The sequence below is a fragment of the Planococcus citri genome, chromosome 4 (genome assembly GCF_950023065.1).
Source record: "Planococcus citri chromosome 4, ihPlaCitr1.1, whole genome shotgun sequence".
NCBI lineage: Eukaryota > Metazoa > Arthropoda > Insecta > Hemiptera > Pseudococcidae > Planococcus > Planococcus citri.
In genome coordinates, this window is record NC_088680.1 from 31134661 (window position 1) to 31155872 (window position 21212).

The 21212-nt window shown below is 33.5% G+C and overlaps 2 protein-coding genes across 2 annotated transcripts in view; one reads left to right on the top strand and one right to left on the bottom strand.

Moving 5' to 3' along the window:
• The window catches only part of LOC135845811 (hemicentin-1-like), a 972708-nt gene that overhangs the window by 893198 nt on the left and 58298 nt on the right, over positions 1–21212 (top strand). Inside the window, exon 6 of the mRNA XM_065364649.1 lies at positions 13337–13488. Within this exon, the coding sequence (XP_065220721.1) occupies positions 13337–13488 (152 nt within the window). The remainder of the gene's footprint in view (positions 1–13336; positions 13489–21212) is intronic.
• Positions 13979–16520, bottom strand: LOC135845814 (uncharacterized). The gene is made up of 5 exons (XM_065364651.1): positions 16367–16520; positions 16062–16229; positions 15806–15967; positions 15599–15673; positions 13979–14144 (listed from the first exon to the last, which is right to left on the bottom strand). Exons 1-5 carry the CDS (start codon positions 16413–16415, stop codon positions 14104–14106), a joined length of 495 nt encoding a protein of 164 aa, XP_065220723.1. The 5' UTR covers positions 16416–16520; the 3' UTR covers positions 13979–14103.

Genomic DNA, 21212 nt, shown 5'->3' on the forward strand with positions numbered 1-21212 from the left:
AATGCGCAGTACTGTGTATAGGTATGAAGTTTCAATGCCTAAAAAATAATGCATCAAATATTTTTAGTTCCTAATCTTACTATAAGTTGGCAAAACACTGAAAAAAGTGAACTGATTGTGAATCACTTACCTGATTGGTTGGTTGGGCAGGTATTATTTTTCGTTTGACAGCAAATCTCGAGTATACTTATAAGTATTGCCCTACTATTAGTCAATTTATAAAGCTACTGCTTCAATTTATCAAACTATCTTACAAGTTTTGTGATGCCGAAATCTTTTTTTGTAATGGGTTACGATGAGCTTAAATAACTAATAGGTACAGGTTTTCATGAACTTTGATGTGTTATGTGAACTATGAGTGACGTTGATAGTGGATATCGCTTCTATCCCTGGCTGATGATAATATTTCGCGAATCATAACAAACACAAATGATTCAAATATAAAAATGAAATTTTTCTCTCGAAATTGTTTTTTATAATTTATATAAATTCTTCTATCAAATATCCTTTTTTGATAATCCAACAGTGATTTCCGTCAAGAATGATTAAATGTACTGTTTGACTCGTATTATTTCCGTGCACTGAGTCAGGGGAAAATGAAACTAAGTAGTAGGTACCTACCTAACTATTTCCTTTGGTGAATTTCTAAAAATCCAAAATCTACTATTTTTGAAGGTGTTTGTTTTTTTTTTCAAATAATGTGGGTACGTATATTTATTCGGGAAAAATGATGAAAATCAGTTCCTCATAAAAACAATTTTTCATGAGCAGAAAAAAATCTAAAACTCAATGGAGAATAATCACATCACACTAGAGACTCCAGGGTCCTGGATGACTTGAAATAATGAAATATGGATTCAATGGGCCAGTTTCAGACAAGAGAAAGGCATGCAATGAGTGCCATAAAATTCATGAAAAATCAAGTCAAAATTGTAAAAAAATAATTGTGGAAACAAAGTTGCATTTTTAAAAATTTAACATGACTTACCTACGTAAAAAAAATGCCTAAAAAATTTTTTTGAATATGACAAAAAATGGCAGAGTAGTAGACCTGCCAAAGTTGATTTAAAATTGGTAAAAATGACACATTCTGGATACCAATGAAAAAAAAACATTGAACTCATCCGAAATTTAATTAAATTCACTGAAAAGTTGTTGAAAATTGAGGATAGTATATCTGATGAAATATTTTCTAAATCTCAAAGTACTTACCTATAAAATAATATAGATTGTAATTTGTAGATATCTAAAAAGGTGAACAATTTTAAACATAGAATCATTACTTGAAGAATATGGATCTGAAATTTTCCTATCATTTGCTTAAGGTACTCGTATATTTAATTATAGGTACCATATATTCTTTATAATCGTGCATTGATTGAATCAGTTGAATTAAAAATAAAAATGCTGAAGTTCTTTTTTAAACATTTTTTTATTAGGAGTACAAACACATACATTTGATATCATCTTACATGATTTAGTGAACAGTAAACACTTAATACACTAATTCTACTTGTACCTATGCTGACTGTCAAAATGATGAAGTTATTGAGTAGCATGATGAGTAGGGTGGATTACGAAAAACAAAGGGAGAGGTCGTCAGATTTTGACCAAATTCAGCACAGACCTTCATTTCAAGTTAAAAGTTACCCACAAATAATTTTAGCTCCCAAAATTCCTATGGAAGGAGATATAAGACCTCAAAGAGAGGGAATTTTCGAAAAAAATATATTTTTTTTTCACTCTAGCCCCTACTCAACCTGTTTTGGGGAAAATGACCTATCTTATCTGTTCAGCCACTACTGATTTTATAGGTGTAAATATTTTTTTTACACATTTTGCAATTTAAAGGTTTCAAAAGAATTAGATGTGAAAAGCTCATGCATGGTAGCATGGTTTACAATATGTATCTACTGTATCTCTATCTTTTACAACTTTAAAAGTAGGAATTACATTAATATCTACTTGTATGAAAAAAATCGCATGATTCGGTACCTATTGTACAAGTATACCTAATAAGATTATTGATTATTGGCACAAGACGAAGTATGAGTAGGTTTGAAAGTATCTTTTTTGAATGTAAATAAAATTCCAATAACGATACCTTCAAGAACATTACCAATGTGTTGCATGAATCTTAAATTTAAATACATCGTCCAACCATTAGTCCTACCATCATCCAATACGTGATCAGAGGTTGTGTAACTTAGAGAAGACGTTATCGATAAATATAGTTGTATAACTCCAAAAAAAGCGGCTAATCCACCAAGCATCATGAGAAGACGCATATGTAGAGAGAACTTTGACCATAATTCAGTTTTATTGATGCTGGCTAACCGTATGTACCAAAATGCTCCAGCAATCGGAATCAAACGGCCAATACGAATGATATATGATACAAAAATGGGTTGACAATATTTAGAATGGCATGACGAAATCAGGAAAACATGGAGTAAAGGAACACTTGTCCCTACAAAGCAATAAACGTAAAATTTTTTGTTTTGATTGCTTCGTGTCGGACGTTGCAAGTACAAAGCAATTTTTCGAAAACATAGGCAAACATCTAAAGCAATAATTAACTTGAACAACGCTAGTAAATATTCCATGAGTGTGTCCCAATACTTGAGAAACCATGGAACATGTTTAGAGGAGGATAACCAATGGAACCAAGTATTGAGCGACCTGAAGCCGTACCAAATATTATTCAGTAGCAGAAGAAAACAATAAAATGTAAGATTTTTAGTCGACATGCTTTGCATTGATATTTTACCACTTCTAAAAAATTTGTAAAAATGAATGATTAAACAAATGCTTGATGGTATGACCGCAAGTCTGCCTATCATCCTCAGTTCTTCATCGAATATTTGCATGTCGTTCTGCGGTGAATTTACTGTTTGTTGTACTATGCAGGTATCTGATGTTATTTCTTAACAGCTAGCAAAAGCGCTCAGGTTTTGTGTGTTTAAAGTTTCAAAGCCTAGAAGTAAATCAGATCTTGGGTAGGTAAGCTTATCACAAATCAGAAAACCAAAAAAAAAGTAAAAGTGAATAATGATTACCTACCTGATTAGTTGCGGTTTTGGTATAGGTAATTTTCCATTTGCCGACGAAACTGCAACAAAAACTGGTGTGCCATAGGTAAATTTACAATCCACTGCTTCAGAACGTGTTAACAACAATATAAAATAACAAATGGGCCACGGATATGATTTATGTGAAATTGGTGGAACATTGGTCTAGTGGGTACATACGTATTTGACGTTTTTTATCGTTGATTTTGTAAACTAGCCGGACGTGAAATGTGAACCTAATCTGCTCTAATGTAGATAGATCCTCATATTATAAACTTTTCTCTACATTTTTCATGTTGATTTCCGCAAGCAATGATAAAGCATGCTACATTTGTTCTATATAATCGCTTTTATTATCTACTGACTGATTTTATAAAGTTTTGCAAATCTCACCAAACACAAATCATCAAAAATTGAAGTTGAATTTTTCTCCCGAAATTTTATTCGTTGTTTTATGATTGCATGATATATGTACATAGATTATCATTTCGAAAACTCTCTCCATAATTTTCCCTGATTTCCGTGATTAATGATTCCCTCTTTTTGTCTTTCATGGCAGGTATTTAAATGAATAGGAAACCTCGATTTTTGGTGATAGTGTGGTCTAAAAACATCGCCACCAAACTTGGGTACCTACGAGTAGGCATATAGAAAAAATGGTGGAGCTCGATCATCAGAATATAGGTGATGTTGACCTAAGAGTTTTTGAAAATTGAGGAAAAATCTGATGAAATATTTTCAAAATTGGATGAAAAAATACCAAACTATCCTTTGTTTATCAATTTTTCCATCAATCAAGTGCGTCGTTTTTTTGTTGATTTTTTAGAAGTTTTTACTCGTACGACTTATGTAATCATTTAATAAACTTTCACTTTATTTTCAATGCACTTTCAGTAAATTTAGCTTGAGGTAGTTGTGATAAATTTTTTAAGGTTTTATTGGGGAAATGGTTTCTCTCAACTAAGGCCAAGGTGTCCATGAAATGTAGTCAGAATTCTCTGACTTTTTTTTCACTTATCCACGTCGAAATGCTCACATGTAGATTGTAGATATCTAAAAATTTGAACAATTTCTGACGTAAGTACTTGTAGAATATTTGAAAATTTTCCATCATTTTTGCTTACATAATTATACCTACTTACATGCCTTAGAATCCAGCATTGATCGATACAGCTGAACTGAGAATAAAAAAGATCAAAGTTTATTCTTAAACAATTTAATATTGAGACATTGCCGCACAAACATATACATTTGATCTTATCTTACCGAATTTTGTATACAAAATACTGTAAACTATGCAGACTGTGTAGCATGATTCATATGATGGATTGCAAACAAAAGGGGGAGTCGCCATGTCACCAGTGTTCGAGGGCAGGATGGGTAACCAATAATTCAAGAGTACATTTTTTTAATAGTTCTTTGATACCTGTAAACTATACGTGCTGTGTACTGAATACAGATTCAAGGAGTGAACGTGATTCAAATTGAAGACGTCATCGTCATAGCGAAAAGGACATAGGTATGTGTGAAAGTTGCATTTTGAGAAAAAGCTGTTTGAAAGTTTGAGTGCTTGTGAAGAGTGTAGTATATTCAGTAAAATTATAGTACACGGATTGCATGTACTATAATTTTACTTGCTATGACGTCTTCAATTGTGAATAAAATGACTCTTAGAATTCAATGATTTGAACCAGTGATTCATGTTCGTGAATCGAATCCTTTCTTCCGCTTTTAATTCCATTTTCCAACTTTTCCTACTTAAGACCTTCATAAGCAGCTAGTGACAGGGCCGTATATTTACGTATAGGCAGCTGCCTAGGGCGGCAAATTTTAGGGGGCGGCAGATTTTTGCTTTAAAAAAAATAATAAATCGTGCGGATTTGGCAAAAAGTACCTATGGAAATGTACAGATTTTTCGATTTTTACCCTATAAAACATGCAAAAATAAACGTTTTTTCCTTTCTTGAACCCCTTTTTTCAAAAAAATTTTCGCGCTCGCTTCGGTCGAGCACTAATTTCATCTTCCTTCTTCTAAAATTATCACACGCTACGAAAGGTTCTCAGATAATCACCTCTAATTTCGAGTTTTCATGCCTAACCATTTGGTTTTTCACTCAGTCAAAACCAAGAAACTCGTTCTTTTCAAGTTTTTTTTAGCGTATGGAAACATGCGAATTTCATTTTCATTTTTCATAAAAAATACGGATTTAAAATACATTTTTTGGCGTTCAGAATTTTTTATAGGTGGGCATACAATTTCACACAAACCAAAAATATTGGAGGGGAGGAAGGGGCGGCAAATTTGTTTCTGCCTAGGGCGGCCTAATGTTAAATCCGGCCCTGGCTAGTGATGAAAAAACTGTTATAGGTATTCATGATTCGAAATGAGCAATTTGCAAATTGAACAATTGTCATGATTCACAGATCAAAGTATGTATATTATAAATGATTCTCTACTTAGATAGGTACCTAAGTAAATCGAGATGATTTGAATCGCCTAAATGTAAGGTGATTCGTGATTCAAATCAATTTGTACGAGATTCTGCCCATTCCTGACCAATTCATACGCTTACTCTGTTGAGCCATGACTGATTTTACGGGTGTAACATTTTTTTTACATGTAGGTACATATTGCGATTTAACGGGTTCAAAACAACTAGATGTCAAAATATAGTATCTACTGTATCTCTTTATTTAACAATTTAAAAGTAGGAAGTAGGTATACTAATCTAATACATATGTATCTGCTTGCATGGAATAAAATCCCATGATTCAACAACTATTCTACAAATAAAACAAAATTATAAGTAAGTGACAGAAGAAGTATGAATAGGTTTGAATGTGTCCTTTTTGAATGTAAATAGAATTCCAATAACAATACCTTCAAGAACACTGCCAGTTTCTTGTATCCATGATATATTTACATACATTTTCCGTAAATCACTATTTAACCACTCTATGTAGTTGGCGGTGTAGGAGACTGAAGACGTCCATATCAATAAATACAGTTGTAAAACTCCAAAAACAGCAGCAAATCCGCCAAGCATCATGAGGAGGCGCAAATGTAGGGAAAATTTGGACCATAATTCGGTCTTATTCATACTAGCCGACCGTATGTACCAAAATGCTCCAGCAATCGGAATTAAACGGCCGGTGCGAATGATACATAATACAAAAGTGGTATTACAATACTCAAAATGGCATAATAGAAGCAGGAGAATATGGAGTAAAGGAATACCTGTCCCTACAAGCAATAAATGTAAAATTTTTTGTTTTGATTTCCTGTAGGAGGACGTTGCAAGTACAAAGCAATTTTTCAAAAACATAGGCATACGTATAGGTATCCATAGCAATAATTAGTTTGAACAACACTAATGAATTATCAACGAATAATTCCCAATACAGAAGAGACCATTGAACAAACTCAGGGACAGAAAATAAAAAATCAAACCAAGAACCGAGAAAAACCAAGCTGAACCAAATATTATTCAATAGCAGAAGGACACAGTAAAAAGTAAGATTTTTAGTAGAAATACTTTGCGTTGATATTTTACCACATCTGAAAAATTTATAACAATGAATGATTAAGCAAATGCTTGATGGTATGACTGCAATTCCACCTATCATCATCAGTTCATAATAGAATGATCGCATGTCGTTCAGAGTTTAGTTCAAAGCCTGAAAGTAAATCAGATCTTGGAATAAGCTCGTCACAAATCTTCAAAACACAAAAAAAGTAATAGTTGATTATAGATACATACTTGATTAGTTGTGGTTTTGGTATGATTTTCGCTTGCCAGTAAAACATCAACAAAAACTGGTGTAGGTACCTATTATGTGTAAATTTACTAACCACTGCTTCAGGACATGTTGCTACAATACCTATCAAATAACGAATAGGCTACGGATATGATTTATGTGAAATTGATGCAACAACGTTGGTCTCGCTTTTTATGTTTTTTATCGTTGATTTTGTTGAACTAGCCTGACGTAAAATCGCATTTATCACTGACTGCTTTGATAAAATTTCGCGAATCTCACTAAGCAGGACATCATTTAAAAAATTGAAGTAGAATTTTTCTTCCATTTTTTATTTGTTGGTTTTATAATTGATGAAAATTCTCAAGGATCGAAAACTCCTGCTCATAATGTTCCCTGATTTTCAAGATGTAGATAGAATTTGTCATTTTCGTTGTTTTGGGTCAGAGACAAATGAAACTAATCATTTATTTTTTCATCTTCGATGTAATTTGAGTAAATAGGAGACCGCGATTTTTGGAAAGAGCATCGTCTTGAAACATCGCTACCAAAATTTTAGTTGCCAAAATTGATTTTTCGATTTTTAGTGAATTTTTGAGAACTCAAAATTGATTTCTTCTGGAAAATTATGAATTATGATGCTCTTTTTAAAAAATATATTTATTCAGTAAACACGATGAAAAATAGTGTTGAAAGTCAGATGCTCTGCCTGTTGTAGTAGTAACAAAACATTTGACTGGCTTCTAAAACTATGATCAGAATTTATCAAACATACTGTACTTTCTTCCCCAATCTACTTATATTGCAAAAAAACATCATTTAGTGGGGGTCTCTGAGTGCCTCAGCAGGCAGAAAAAAATAAAGATATTTCGGAGTTCGTATCGTTATATAGGTAGGTGGACTACAATTCTGTGTAATTCGAAAAGGAAGAAGATATTTGTAAAATGAAAATTTTATACCATCGAGTAGGTACCCTTACGAGTATGGAATTGCACCATCTCGTGCAGAGTAAAACTGCGAAAGAATGCCTTTGTAACGAAAGAGCTGACGATTGGTAAAATGTTTCTGTACGTAAACGATTAGTATACCTAGACCTACCATGCCTTCTTCCTTCTACATAGGTAGGTATCAAAGAGTATAAAAAAGGGCAGGAGAAGAAGAGTGGATTCGAACCGAACGTGTGTTGGAAATAGTTTTATATCGAGAGTATCTACGGCTACCATGGAATGGCAGAGTACTCGTATCTGCCAGCATGCCATAAAAAGCAATACCTACCTAAAGAGAAAGAGAGAAAGTATTTGTGAACATTTTCATCGAAAAATCGCATCTCCAGTGGAATATTTTTCACACAATAACACGCCAACTATACTCATAGTGAGCCTTTACCTTGAAATAATAAAACTGGTACCTTTTTCAGCCTTCGCCAAACATTTGGCGAATATAAGCTACAAAACGAAATGTACCATACGTACCTATGTGGAAAATCGCGGACGTATTCGAGAGAAAGAGTAGATTATTAGTTGAAGGGAAAACTTTTATACTTGGTATGCATATTGTAAACTGTACAACAAATACTGCTGGATATTTTAGTATGCGCTGGGAGAGCCTTATAATGAATTTAAATCGTGCTTCGAATTGTTTTTATTAGTTTTCAAAACCACATGATAAGTATCTAAGCGATGGGTGCTGCGATCCTTCGCCCAAGGAAAAAGGAATATTTTAGAGACTACTCGGACAAAGTTTTGGGTACTTCGACCTTACCTACCCTTATACTTACTTGTATTGAAGCAAATGTGTGCGTTTTTAGTATACACCGGGTGTCCCATGATAGATGTTGAATAATTTGCTTGAGGATAAAGTAGCCCAAAGTGCACAATTTTTAATTGGTTTGTCTGCCTCACAGATGAAGAGACCAAGTTGGGAACTTGGCTGATTGAAATTTTCCAAGTGTTTCGATGTCTCCAATTTTGGACTGAGACAAAAGGAAAACTCGTGACATCTTCTGTGAAATATTCAAAGTTCTAAAAATCAAGTCATATTTATATTTTTCAGTGTCTAAAATTGAAGGCTGTTTGCAATATTTTTCGATCAGGTAGTTTCCAAACTAAGTATGCTATGTAACTTGTTAAATTTTTTTCATCGATTTAGAGTTCAATGTAAGCAATTTCGAATAACTTGAGTATAGTGAGGGGGAGGGGCGCGTAGGACAGTTTTAGCTGATTCTATCTGTCTTTGTTTCGAGCTGCGTGAAAGGCAATATTCGGAGAAATTTTTTTCAATTTTCCGTATTAAAGCTACTTTCACTGATACGAGTACTTCAATTTTGAAAATTGCCAAAATTTTCCTATCGTACGCAAACTTTTTTCATATCTCGTAATGAGTTCAATTTTATACAGCGAGATGATTGTCTCAGGCCTGATTTTCCTCTCCCTTCGGTTCGTAAAATTCCATCGCATAGGTGCCTCATCGAAGCACTCGCGAGAATGTGTAGAGGTCAAATACCTAACTTAAGATAGTTTCGTTTTCAAAAAAAAATCCAAATACGTGGATAATACGTATGTAGGCTCGTCTAATGTTTGTTTGGAATTGTGTTGAAAAATATGAAAAAAATGTACGCTTGCCTTAGAAAATCCCCACGTGCTGCTGGCAGCTCAGAAGACGACCAATATTGACATTTCATATCGGAGACAATAAAACGTCGCAAAATTCAGAAATCCAGGTTCTCTGCTGTGTTTATGGTATTTTTCTAGCCCGTCTGTCCGTCATGGCTGCCTATTTTAAGGACCCCTTTTCACGATTATTCGTCTCCAGATGGTGTACGACTGCGAAAAGAATGCGAAAGTGTGATAAGTGATGGATGTTTGTATATGGAGCTTTTTTTTTTTTAGCAACACGAATGTAATTATATGGTGATTTAAACAAATGCTCGAGTTGAGTATAGGGTGTGGAATGCTGCTGTACGCGTCTTATGGGGTAGATAAGATTATAGATGTGTAGTGCGTAGGGTAGACAAAAAATGGTACGCAGGAATTGTTTTAACCTTATCCTAATCGCAAGATTTGGCGAATATTTGAAGTAAGTTTTACGAAATCAGACGCATACCGCTCGAAAACCTTGAAATAGTTACACACGCTTTGCTGGCATTTTGTGAGAAATAATTCGAGAATATTTTATTCGAGTGAAGGATATTTTGAGCTGATGAAAAATACAATTAGGTATTTTTATATAACCTACTTTGATATCTGCAAGAAGCTCGAATATAATACGCAAAAATACTTTTCTGTGCTGTGAACAAAATTCAACGTTTTTTTTTTGTTCATTGATGATCAAATCAAAATATGTACCTATTGGCCAGATAGCAGATAATGAACTTCAATATTAATTTTGGTAGGTAAATTACAGTAATTTTGATAAATCACCGTAATTTTTGGTAAATTACAGTAATTGTAGTAAGTAAATTATGGTAATTTAGGTAAATTATAATAATTTTGGTAAATTACGGTAATTTTGTTAGATTACAAAAATGTCAGTAGATTACAGTAATTTTGGTAAATTTCAATAATTTAGGTAAATTACGGTAATTTTGGTAAATTACATTAATTTTGGTATTTTACAGTAATTTTGGTATTTTACAGTAATTTTGATAGAATACAGTAATTATGATAGAATATGGTAATTTTGATGGAATACCATAATTTTGGTAAATTACAGTAATTTTAGTAAATTACCGTAATTTTGGTAAATTACCGTAATTTTGGTAAATTACCGTAATTTTGGTAAATTACCGTAATTTTGGTAAATTACCGTAATTTTGGTAAATTACCGTAATTTTGGTAAATTACAGATTTTTTTTCAAATTACAGTACCTTTGGTATTTTACGGTAGTTCTGATAGAATACGGTAATTATAATAGAATATGGTAATTTTGATAGAATACAGTAATTTAGGTAAATTACGGTAATTTTAGTAATTTTAGTGGATTACGGTGATTTTGGTAAATTATGGTATTATTGGTAAATTACAGTAATTTTGGTAAATTACAGCATTTTTTGCAAATTACAGTATTTTTTGCAAATTACAGTAACTTTGGTGTTTTACGGTAATTCTGATAGAATACAGTAATTGTGATAGAATACGGTAATTTTGGTAAATTACGATAATTTTGGTAAATTATGGTAAATTACGGAAATTTGGTAAATTACGGAAATTTGGTAAATTACGGAAATTTGGTAAATTACGGAAATTTGGTAAATTACGGAAATTTAGTGGATTACGGTGATTTTGGTAAATTATGGTATTATTGGTAAATTACAGTAATTTTGGTAAATTACAGCATTTTTTGCAAATTACAGTATTTTTTGCAAATTACAGTAACTTTGGTGTTTTACGGTAATTCTGATAGAATACAGTAATTGTGATAGAATACGGTAATTTTGGTAAATTACGATAATTTTGGTAAATTATGGTAAATTACGGAAATTTGGTAAATTACGGAAATTTGGTAAATTACGGAAATTTGGTAAATTCCGGAAATTTGGTAAATTACGGTAATTTTGGTAAATTATGGTAATTTTGCCGAATTACAGTAATTTTGGTAAATTTGTGGTGCAGGTAATTTTTTGTAAATTAGGCACTGGTACTGATAACATTTTGTAAACTACGGACTACGGTTTACTTTGGGAAAAATGACTGGTGGTTTGTGGTAATTTTTAGTGAATAAATTACTAGTATCTAATTTTCTGGTAAATTACCAACGGGTGATTTTTTGGTAATTTTTAAAAAAAAAGTACCGATTATTATTCTATTTTACAATGTTTTATCTTACTACAAAGAACTTTAAAAAAAATTGATAATATATTATAATGTGAGACTTCTGAAAACGTTGAATAAAACGACCAATTTCCAACATTTTGAGAAGCTTTGAAGTACATATAACTACTTTTGAATTTCAAGTCTGGATTTTACAAACTTGGAAAAATAGTCGAAGAAGTGCTATACATGTGTCCAACTTTTCAAAATAAAATTTCCAACAAATGGAAAATGAACAAAATGACCTTGACCTATGGCAATAGATAATTTGTTTGGTACCGTTTTGAAAATTCTATTGCTGAATTTCGTGAAAATCCAGTTCTTTGATAATTTCCGAAGTTTCTTGTTTAAAAACACGTTCAAAAAAGGAAAACATTGCCAATATTTTCGGACCATACATTCGACTATGCCTATTATGTGGTCGGAGAAAAAACAGAATGTAAAAAAAAAATGAAAAACACCGTCGTCGCATTCATTCGTATTCTGCAAAGATTGAATAGAAAACAGAGAAACGAAAAAAATAAAAAAGAACACCTCATTAAAATGAAAAATATTTTTGAATAATATTAACAAGAAAAAGGAAAAAAAACAAAACAAAAAAAGAGCCATAGAAGAAAGAAAAAGAAACCAAAAGGAGACGGTATGCATACAGAAAGCATAGTCAGAAAAAAAAACTAGTACATATTTTGCACGAAAGAAAAGGGGAAAAAATGTAAAAATGAACGCGTACCATGCCATACCATAACGTTATGTAGCATGGTATAGTATAGAGAGGCGATGACGCATTCTATGTTTTTCACTCTATGGGCGGAGTACTTAAATTTCCATTTGGAAGACCCTTTTTGAATGGTAATGAAGCAGCCGAATGCGAAAATTCTTGTTTACACAGGCGTCTTACTAGCGAAAACTTTTCTGTATGTATCTTTTACGCGAGAAACAGGAGGCGAAAGCTACGTACTCTCTGTCGCTCCGCTCTGCTTTTCTATGCAGAGCTGCGTATGGCCGGCTCTCTCGTGCTACTTCGCGCTTCGCTGCCTGATGCTTTTTCATATTCGCCAATGTATAAGTATAAAAAATACTCCGTGTACGACGTAGGTACGTGGATGTGTGAGTGTGTGTAGTGCAAGAGGAAAGAGTTGAGTAACTACATTAGTATACGATCTCGAGTACATGCGGAGCAGCAGCTCACAGATATAGGCTCAGCTTTAAGATAACGTATCTTTCTCCGTCTACGTAACTCGTATCTCGCTCTTTCGGCGAATTATCAATTCTGTGTACTCCACGTCGTCGCTTACTCGTCCTTTTCTCATTCAACCCACGCCATGACGAAGATTCAGCTCTTGAGTTCAAGTTCGTTATCGTTTCCATTTCCAATCCCCTTAAATGATGCTGTATTGTTGTCGTAGGTACCTTATTTTTATTCGTATAAGTATTATGTACATTTGCAGCGATGATAAAAATAATTAGATGAGGTTTACTTTACGTAGGTATATAGGCTACAAAAAAGCAGATACGAGTAAATTTGCTCGATTTAAATTGCACATAAGGATACATACGTGGGTATATATTCTGAAGTTCTTTGCAATTTTCCTACAGCAGTAAAGAGATATCTACGAATATAATAGGTACTTTATTGTCGGCGTTTACGTTATTAATTCGATGTATTTTATCTGGATTTGATTTTTTTTGTGTTACAGTTGCCCCTTTAGATGTACGAATCGTTGAATCGAATCAACCGTTTACAGCGAGTAGAAAATACGAACTTGTATGCCATTCATCCGGATCCAGACCTCCGGCCAAGGTGACCTGGTGGAAAGACGGTAGACGTCTGGATAAAACCAAGGATACGGTGAGTGTTTTGATGAATACCATTTGATGTAGATAGCTTAGCGTTTGCAAATTGGAAGTTTTCCCATTTCATATCCTCGTCGTTGAATTAGATGTCAAAGTTTCGTATTTATGAAACATGGTTGGGTCACCTTCACTTATGATCCTACTCCCTTGAAAATGTACAGAAATAGGTGCATAATATTTTTTAAAACGTAAAAGTGCCAAAATCTGGATCATCTTGATTTATTTTTGTAATGTCAGTGAACCAAAACAATATGGCATCGTGAAATTAAATGCACGAGTAATAAGAGAGGAGAAGAAAATCTTTTTTGTTGAAATTTTTCAGAGCTCACTCAGTAATCAACTATCTGGATGCACTCCAATAAACTTCGCGAAAATTTGAGCTCGTTGGCATCTCAATCTCAATACTTATTCAATATTCATCCCCCTCCTCCAACCATATTGAAACTTTCAACACGTTGAAAACATTTAAAATAAAAATAAATAGGTAGGTAAATAACTTTTAATTTCAATTTGAACTACTAGGTAAAATTTATAGAAAACTTGATTTTGAAACAAGGGTGAGGATGTAACATTCTGAATGCATGAAAACCCACGTCTGATTCTAGTTGCATCATGAAATTGTAGGTGTCGATTTGTTTCCCGTGGAAAATTCTGAAACAATATACATTAAGCAGCCCTCTTGAATTAATTTTAATTGTGAAAAGTGCTAAAAGTGGATTTCTTGATTTTTGGTGAATTTTTGAACATTGAGTTTTGAGCCGAAAATGAAATGAAAATCAAAATTTCACCAAATCGAAAATATGCTCTATTTTCAACCTGAAAAACCGGTTGAAAACTGTTTCAATCTGTTTTGAGCAGTTCTGAAGCCTCCAGAAACTTTTAGAACCTTGAAATTTTCACAAAATTTTATCACATCAATGATTTTGGAAAGCAACAATTCACTGTGCATCCTAATTTTAACATGCTTAATCGATTGGAGGTGGTTTCAAGCCGTTTTGGAGCCTGCAGCGACTTCTTAGAAGCTCCGGTTTTCCAAAAAAAAAAAAAAAAAAACGAAAATCAGTGTATTACACTACAGTTTTTGAATTCATATTTTTGTCCAGCGATTTCATGCTTGAAAATTTGAGAAATTTGGTGTCTCCCCCCCCCCTCGTTTGAAGTAAAAAGCTGAAATTCAGTTTAGGTAGATATACCATATAAATTCGGATATTTATAGAAAAGGCCAAGTTGATGGAAATTTTCTACAACATATTTTCATCACCTGAAAATTTTACTAATCCCATCTTTATCGATTTTTTAAAGTCCCTCTCAAAGGAAAAATTTGAATGAGGTATTTCATTCCCTTTTTTGGCTACTTCGACAGCTCTAAAAAAAAACAGTTTCAAATCACGACAAAATCGATGTCAAACATGATCAAATGTTAGGAAGAGGGGGGGGGGTTCAATTTCAAATAATTTTCATTTATAATTCTTTTTCAGAATCAGAAAAAAAATTCAAGAAACTGAAATTAATGAAAATTGTTCGACAGTCTAATAAATTTTAATGTTTCTGAATTAGGAGAAATTTTAATTTTGGATAAAATGTAAGTTGGTGTGAAGAGCAAAAGAGCAGATTTTTTTATTTATTTTTTGTTTTGGAATTTGCAGGGGAAAATGAAGTGGAAAGCGTCTCATTTCAATAAAAAAATTGAGAAATTACAAAATTCTTAAAATCAGATTCCAAAAATAAATCTTGAAAATGGTGGTCAGAAATTTAAATTCAGTACTTATAGTCGTATTTTCCGTACAAGTGCGAGTAGTATATATTTCAAAATGAACATTTTTTCTAGTAGGAAATTTTCAATCGGAATTCCAAGAATTTCAGAATGAATTTTTTTCAAAATCGAGGACCTCATGACGGTTGACTTCATTTTATTTCGACTTTGTAGTGATTTTGGATTTTTTTTCTCGTGAGCTGTCGATGTTGTCAAAAAAAGAGCATAAAATGATGTGTTTTTGGACTTGAAATTTATCCTTTGTGAATCATCTACATAAAACAATCTACATGGTTATAACAATTTTGCGGAGGGAATTTTTTATCAGTAGGTATCGATATTCAAATCTTACCATCCTCTGTATAGTAGTAAAGATTATTATTTTCTTCCTCTATCATCTTCTGCAAATGCTCTTTAGATATGTACCCTGAAAGACATATTTAAAAAATAAGAATTTATGTATAAACATGAATAATTATGAGAAAATTCTAAGCAGTTTCAAAACAGATTCGTTTCAGCTCGACTGAATGCATTTTGTGTAAAAAAAATTGAAGCTCACCTGATACTTTTGGGTTCTTTTCAACTTCTACATAAGACAACCTCACCATTTCAGCTTTTGAAATTTGTAATGCTTTATTTATATGCATTATTTCACGTATCAGTTGATCGGCGGTCATATTATCAAACTTTTCAAAATCTGGTAGGGTATCCGGTAAAATAACTGTAATCGTTCATTAAGCACATTGCACAATATTTGTATGATTTACTTAGATAATTTTTAAAAATCTTCATCGCAAAAAGATAATTCTACTTGCTTTGTTCATGTAGATCTTTTTCGGGTTCTGGATACGCGGCAGATAATCTTGCTATTTCTGCTTTTACGCTGAGTAATACTTTATTTTTTTGTATTAATTCGCCTATAAGTAGATCGATGCTCACGTTGTTGTATTTTTCAAGAGGTGGTGGTACGATGGTTTGTGCACCTGTAAAATATACATTTTTTCTTTCTTTTTTTAATTGAATTGATTTGCTCCAAAAATCATTTTAAAAAATGATATACCTACCTATATGTAAAATATACCTTCATTTTTTTGTATTAATTGAAAATAGGATCACTTACCGACAGCAGTAATAACCGAGAGAGACAGTGTTAGCGCAAGATCAATCATTTTTTCTGTTTATTGAAATTCGTCCAGTCTCAGTAATAGTTAGGTACATATGTAGTTCGTGATAAAATTTCACGTACCTAGTCGAAGCGAAATATTTCAAAGCAGGTTATCATTTTTACTTAATGAGATCGTGATAGTTGAAAATTTCTTGATATGGAATTATCTGTCTATATTTTTGTTTTGAATTAAAATGCTGTACTTATTTATAATTCACTGAGATACAGAATCAGTTCAATATTTTTGAGCCGTTTTCGAAATTCCATCGTCACTTTTAACGAGAGAAAATATTCGAAAAAATTTAAAATGTCATTTCCCTGTAAGAAAATTATTATTGAATCAAATTGAAGTTATTTCAGTGGCTTGAAAATCGGACGTAATTCAAATTCCAGCTTTCCTGCTTTCATTTCATGAAATTTTGATTTGTTTTCATCGAAAATTGGTTATTGAATTTTTCAAAAAATTTTCGCAAATTGAAAAATCTAAAATTTTACTTGATACCTACTGGAATTTAAATTCCTCTCCATGGACCTTCTTCGCATCAGTGCTTGTAAATTTGTAAACCAAAAAAAACCACACCTGTGTCGCTTGGTTAAATCCTCCCTCTCCCTCCTGCCCGCCTTTTTTCTGATTTTACGCTACCATAACGCTTTTTTCCCCTTCACCAAATCTAATAACACGTTTTTAAACCAAGACGACGACGACGACGATGACGAATGCTTACGCCAAGAAGGCTTCATAGTTCATATGCATAAATGACCCCAACTTTTTAAAATCGTTTAAAGTTACTCGTCTCGTGTTTCGACTTTTCTTTCCTGGTAAAAGTCTGAAGGAGCCGGAGATGGGAGGAGAGCAGAAGGGACCAGTATACAGGGTACTTGAGATGAGAAAAATTGTCGATAAGTTACACGCGATTCGATAATTTTTCAAATCTTATTGGCACCACTTGACGTACCGTTGTACAAAAAAGCCAACGATTCGACGTGGTTGGTGTGCAAATGAAATATATCTCGAGGGCGTTGCTTTGGGGAGGGAAAGGAGGGCAGCAGGGTGTACTTCAATACACATATTTCCATTTTCCGGTTATTGACTTTCGACGTACGTATGCGTACCAAAAAAAAAAAAAAAAAATGAAAAAAGACACGATATAGGAGAAAAGTAAAAAGAAACTAACGTAGAAGAACAAAAGGACAAAAAAGGTTCATAATAGAGCGATTATATGTATACTTATGGACCTACCTGTAATGTGTGTAGATACAGTGAGCCTGGAGCTATTGAAACAAAACAGATCGTATTTGGATCGTCGTCTTCGTCTCCTTGGCCGCTTACTGGGACAGTAATTTTTTCGCAGGATGGACCGGATCTTTTAAAAGTATCGAAATTTTTCACTCGAATGTTTGTACTCGTATTTTGTGAAAATAGTTTATTACGAAAAGCCAACAAGGCCGAGGTGTAGGGGGAAATACGATCGTATCAGTGGAAATTTCTCTCAAGGTAAAAAAAAAACTAGGTATGCCAGATAGATAGATCGGTAGGTGGGTCTACTCGATACGTATACTATAAACATCTGCCAAAGGAAATAATTTATAAAGGTCGACAGCTTGTTTAGAGTGTTGTTAAATGGAAAAAAACTAAGGACTATGTAGGACAAGTAACCCCCTTCCCCTCTCCCATTCTTCGCCTGTTTTGGCCAAAGAATAGGTAGGTAGGTAAACTTTGTACGAGTCGGTATATGCATCTTGGAATAATAATATATTTTGACGTCTCAGCTATCTTGAACTTTTTCCCATACATTCGTATTTGTGGGCAAATTATCGAAGCACATGCTATATATTTGGCTGATAAGTTGTCCAAAAAAGAAGGATGAGGGAAATGGGTACGTTGCTGTAGTGCGTACGGCAGCAGTTTGATAGAAATATTTATTGCTCGAGATTTTTTCTATAAAAGAGTATAGAGAATGTACCTGTATATAGTGGTACTGGTAGCTGTAGGAAAACATTCGGCCATTCATTTTCCCTTATATCAATTTCACAAAACTTGAAAAATTCCATAGTATAGGTGTATATCGTAAACAAGAGATACGTATAGCGGTGTAGGCGGCGGACGATTCCTCGAAAAAAGTAGGAAATTCTATTTATCATACGAAAAGAGCTAGTCGACCTTTTTATATCGCGATGGTATTTTTTTTTGCTGTATTTTGACCGACGAAGAAGGTAAAGTGAAATATTCGCTCGGAGAGATAAGCGTAAAGAGTAGCCACATTTTTGCGATTCCAACCTGGCCAGGGTGTATTTTTTGGGACCCCTGTGGGTGTAGATTAGCACGTGAAAGATTCTAGATGGATGTGAGGCTGCTTTGGATGGAGAGAAGAACGTGGAATGATTTTTAACGAGTGTGATCGAAATTTTTGTTTAAAAAATATTGATTTTTGATCACGTGCGATCATATTATTCAAGTTGGAGCAGGGGTAGAGGTCGACTCGAATCAACCTTTTGGGCGAGTTTCGCCAAATTTGAGTCTAAAAAATCGATTGTCATGTATTGTCAAAAATTATGTTTCTTAGAATTATTTTTCAACCAGTGTACCGTATAAGCTAAAACTTGTAGAGCCAAGAACTTGCGAGAATGAATCTTGAAACCTATTTGTTTTTGTATTGAGGAAAATTATGCAATTAACTGAATTAAGTGACAAACTTCATGACAAAAAAAGTAATATTTGACTTATAATGGTCCACAAATAAAAAAGGACCGTTTTGATCTCAATTTTTTTTTTAAATATTCTTGAAAAATCACCCACGGACTTCGAAAGAGTAAAAAAATACTCTCTTTCAATAAAACAGTTCAAAAATATTTTTTTCTGAAAAAATTTCAAAATTCTTACTACACGATAAGCGAACAGCATATATGGACGGCGTTGTGGCGTCAACACACATGCACAAGATGGATAAAATCCGCGTCGCGTCGCGCCACAATTTCAGCTAAGGAGCTGTATTTCAGCTAAAAGGTTTATAATAGGATTTGATACTCGCAAAACTCAGCAAAGCTGAAGAAGGAAGAAGGGTGCCAGAAGCGCGCGTAGCCCATCACATAATAGGCAAAGCAATAAAATACTCGATCTTGTAATACAAAACCACGCATTAAAATCAATTTAAAACTTTTTCTTGTGTATGTAAACAGGCCCTACTATGTATTATACGGTACATGTATGTGTATATGCAGTATGCTACGAGTATATGGGGTAAAAGTAAAACCCTTCGCTCAACTTTATCGTCCGACTTATATATAGGTTGAGTTCTTCTTATATTATGTAAGTTCGCCTTCGCCACAATAGAGAGAACGATTTTCGTCTGAAAATTCTTCTCGAGTTTCTCCCCTTTACCCTCTTGTTCTAAGGGGCCGGAGGGCAACAAAATGCTCATCTATCCTTTATAACAATACTCGATGTAAAATAACGCCAAAGCGTTTCTTCTTCTGATTTTGTTGCTCGTAGTACATCGTATGATAAAGATAGATAGATACTAAGATATAGATCCATGTTATTCGTACCAGACTATTGTAAACTTTTTTTCTCCTGATTGGGTTGGGTATATGGTTTCAGCGTTCTGTACTTTTATATAATAAGTATACTACCGCAAACGATCAAACGCATTTAAGTTGGCTTTAAAAACTTTTTCTCTACGACGATTTAACGTTGTTAAATACCTACTCCCCCTTTTGTTACTTTCGTTGAAATATGTGATATTTTAAGGCGTAATATTTCTCAAAAGAGTGAAGCATACCATAATGTCGTTTTTATAATGACCTCGAGACATAATAATAATTATACTTGATACAAAATTTTCAAAATACTCTTACAGATTTCAATTTTTGGGAGCCGGAAGGGGGAGCTTTACAAGGGTACCGAGATTGTTTGGAGGGAACGTTTTTTTAACATTACGATAATGTGACATTAGTATGCCAGATATTTTTTTTTTCTAAAAGTTCAATTACAGGAAAATTTTTCCAAAATTGTTTCTCAACCTTTCATTTCGGTGTATCTGTATATAGTTATATGAGATAATTACTCGTACTATGTCGTTAGATTTCAACCTTTTGCGGTCAATTTAACCGGGTGAAAGGCGACTACACAGTTCATTTATTTACCTTGGAGGCTTCTAGCGTAAATATACCTTACATAAGTATACAAAATTTGTCGCCATCGAATTAATATGGGCATAATTATCACGTCGGTCGTGTGTTCAACAACACAACAACCCGTTCACGTAGAATAAATTAACGTCGGGCTATTCGTTCTATATTTTCTCAAAATTTCACTCCAAATATACCCAAAGCCACGCACACACAATCACACAAAAGCAAAACTCCAGCGTATTTATTAACGTAAGCTCAGAAAACCCAATCGGATTAAATTGGAAGAGAGATAATTACGACGATGGCGTCAAATTGAGAACGCCACAAGAGCAAGCATAGTGAACCTGAAAGCGAGTGGTGTTCGTATGGTTGTATTTACTTTCATCGAAGGTGTTCTTTTATTCAACAAGTATCTACCCGACTGACTAAAGTGAGAATGATTGTGGTGTGTATGGTTAAAACAGGTGAAGTGGGGTAGGGGAAGTTTGAGGTGTTATCGTATACACAGGCACGTGTAAAGCAAAAGTACTTAGTACAAATACTCGTAGACGATACGTCCAATCGAACGGAGACATTTATCGCGACTAAATTGTTTCCTTATATTATGTTTTATGTAGGTACATACCTACCTCTTAAGAGTACAAAAAGTAGTTTTGGTAGAGGTACGTAG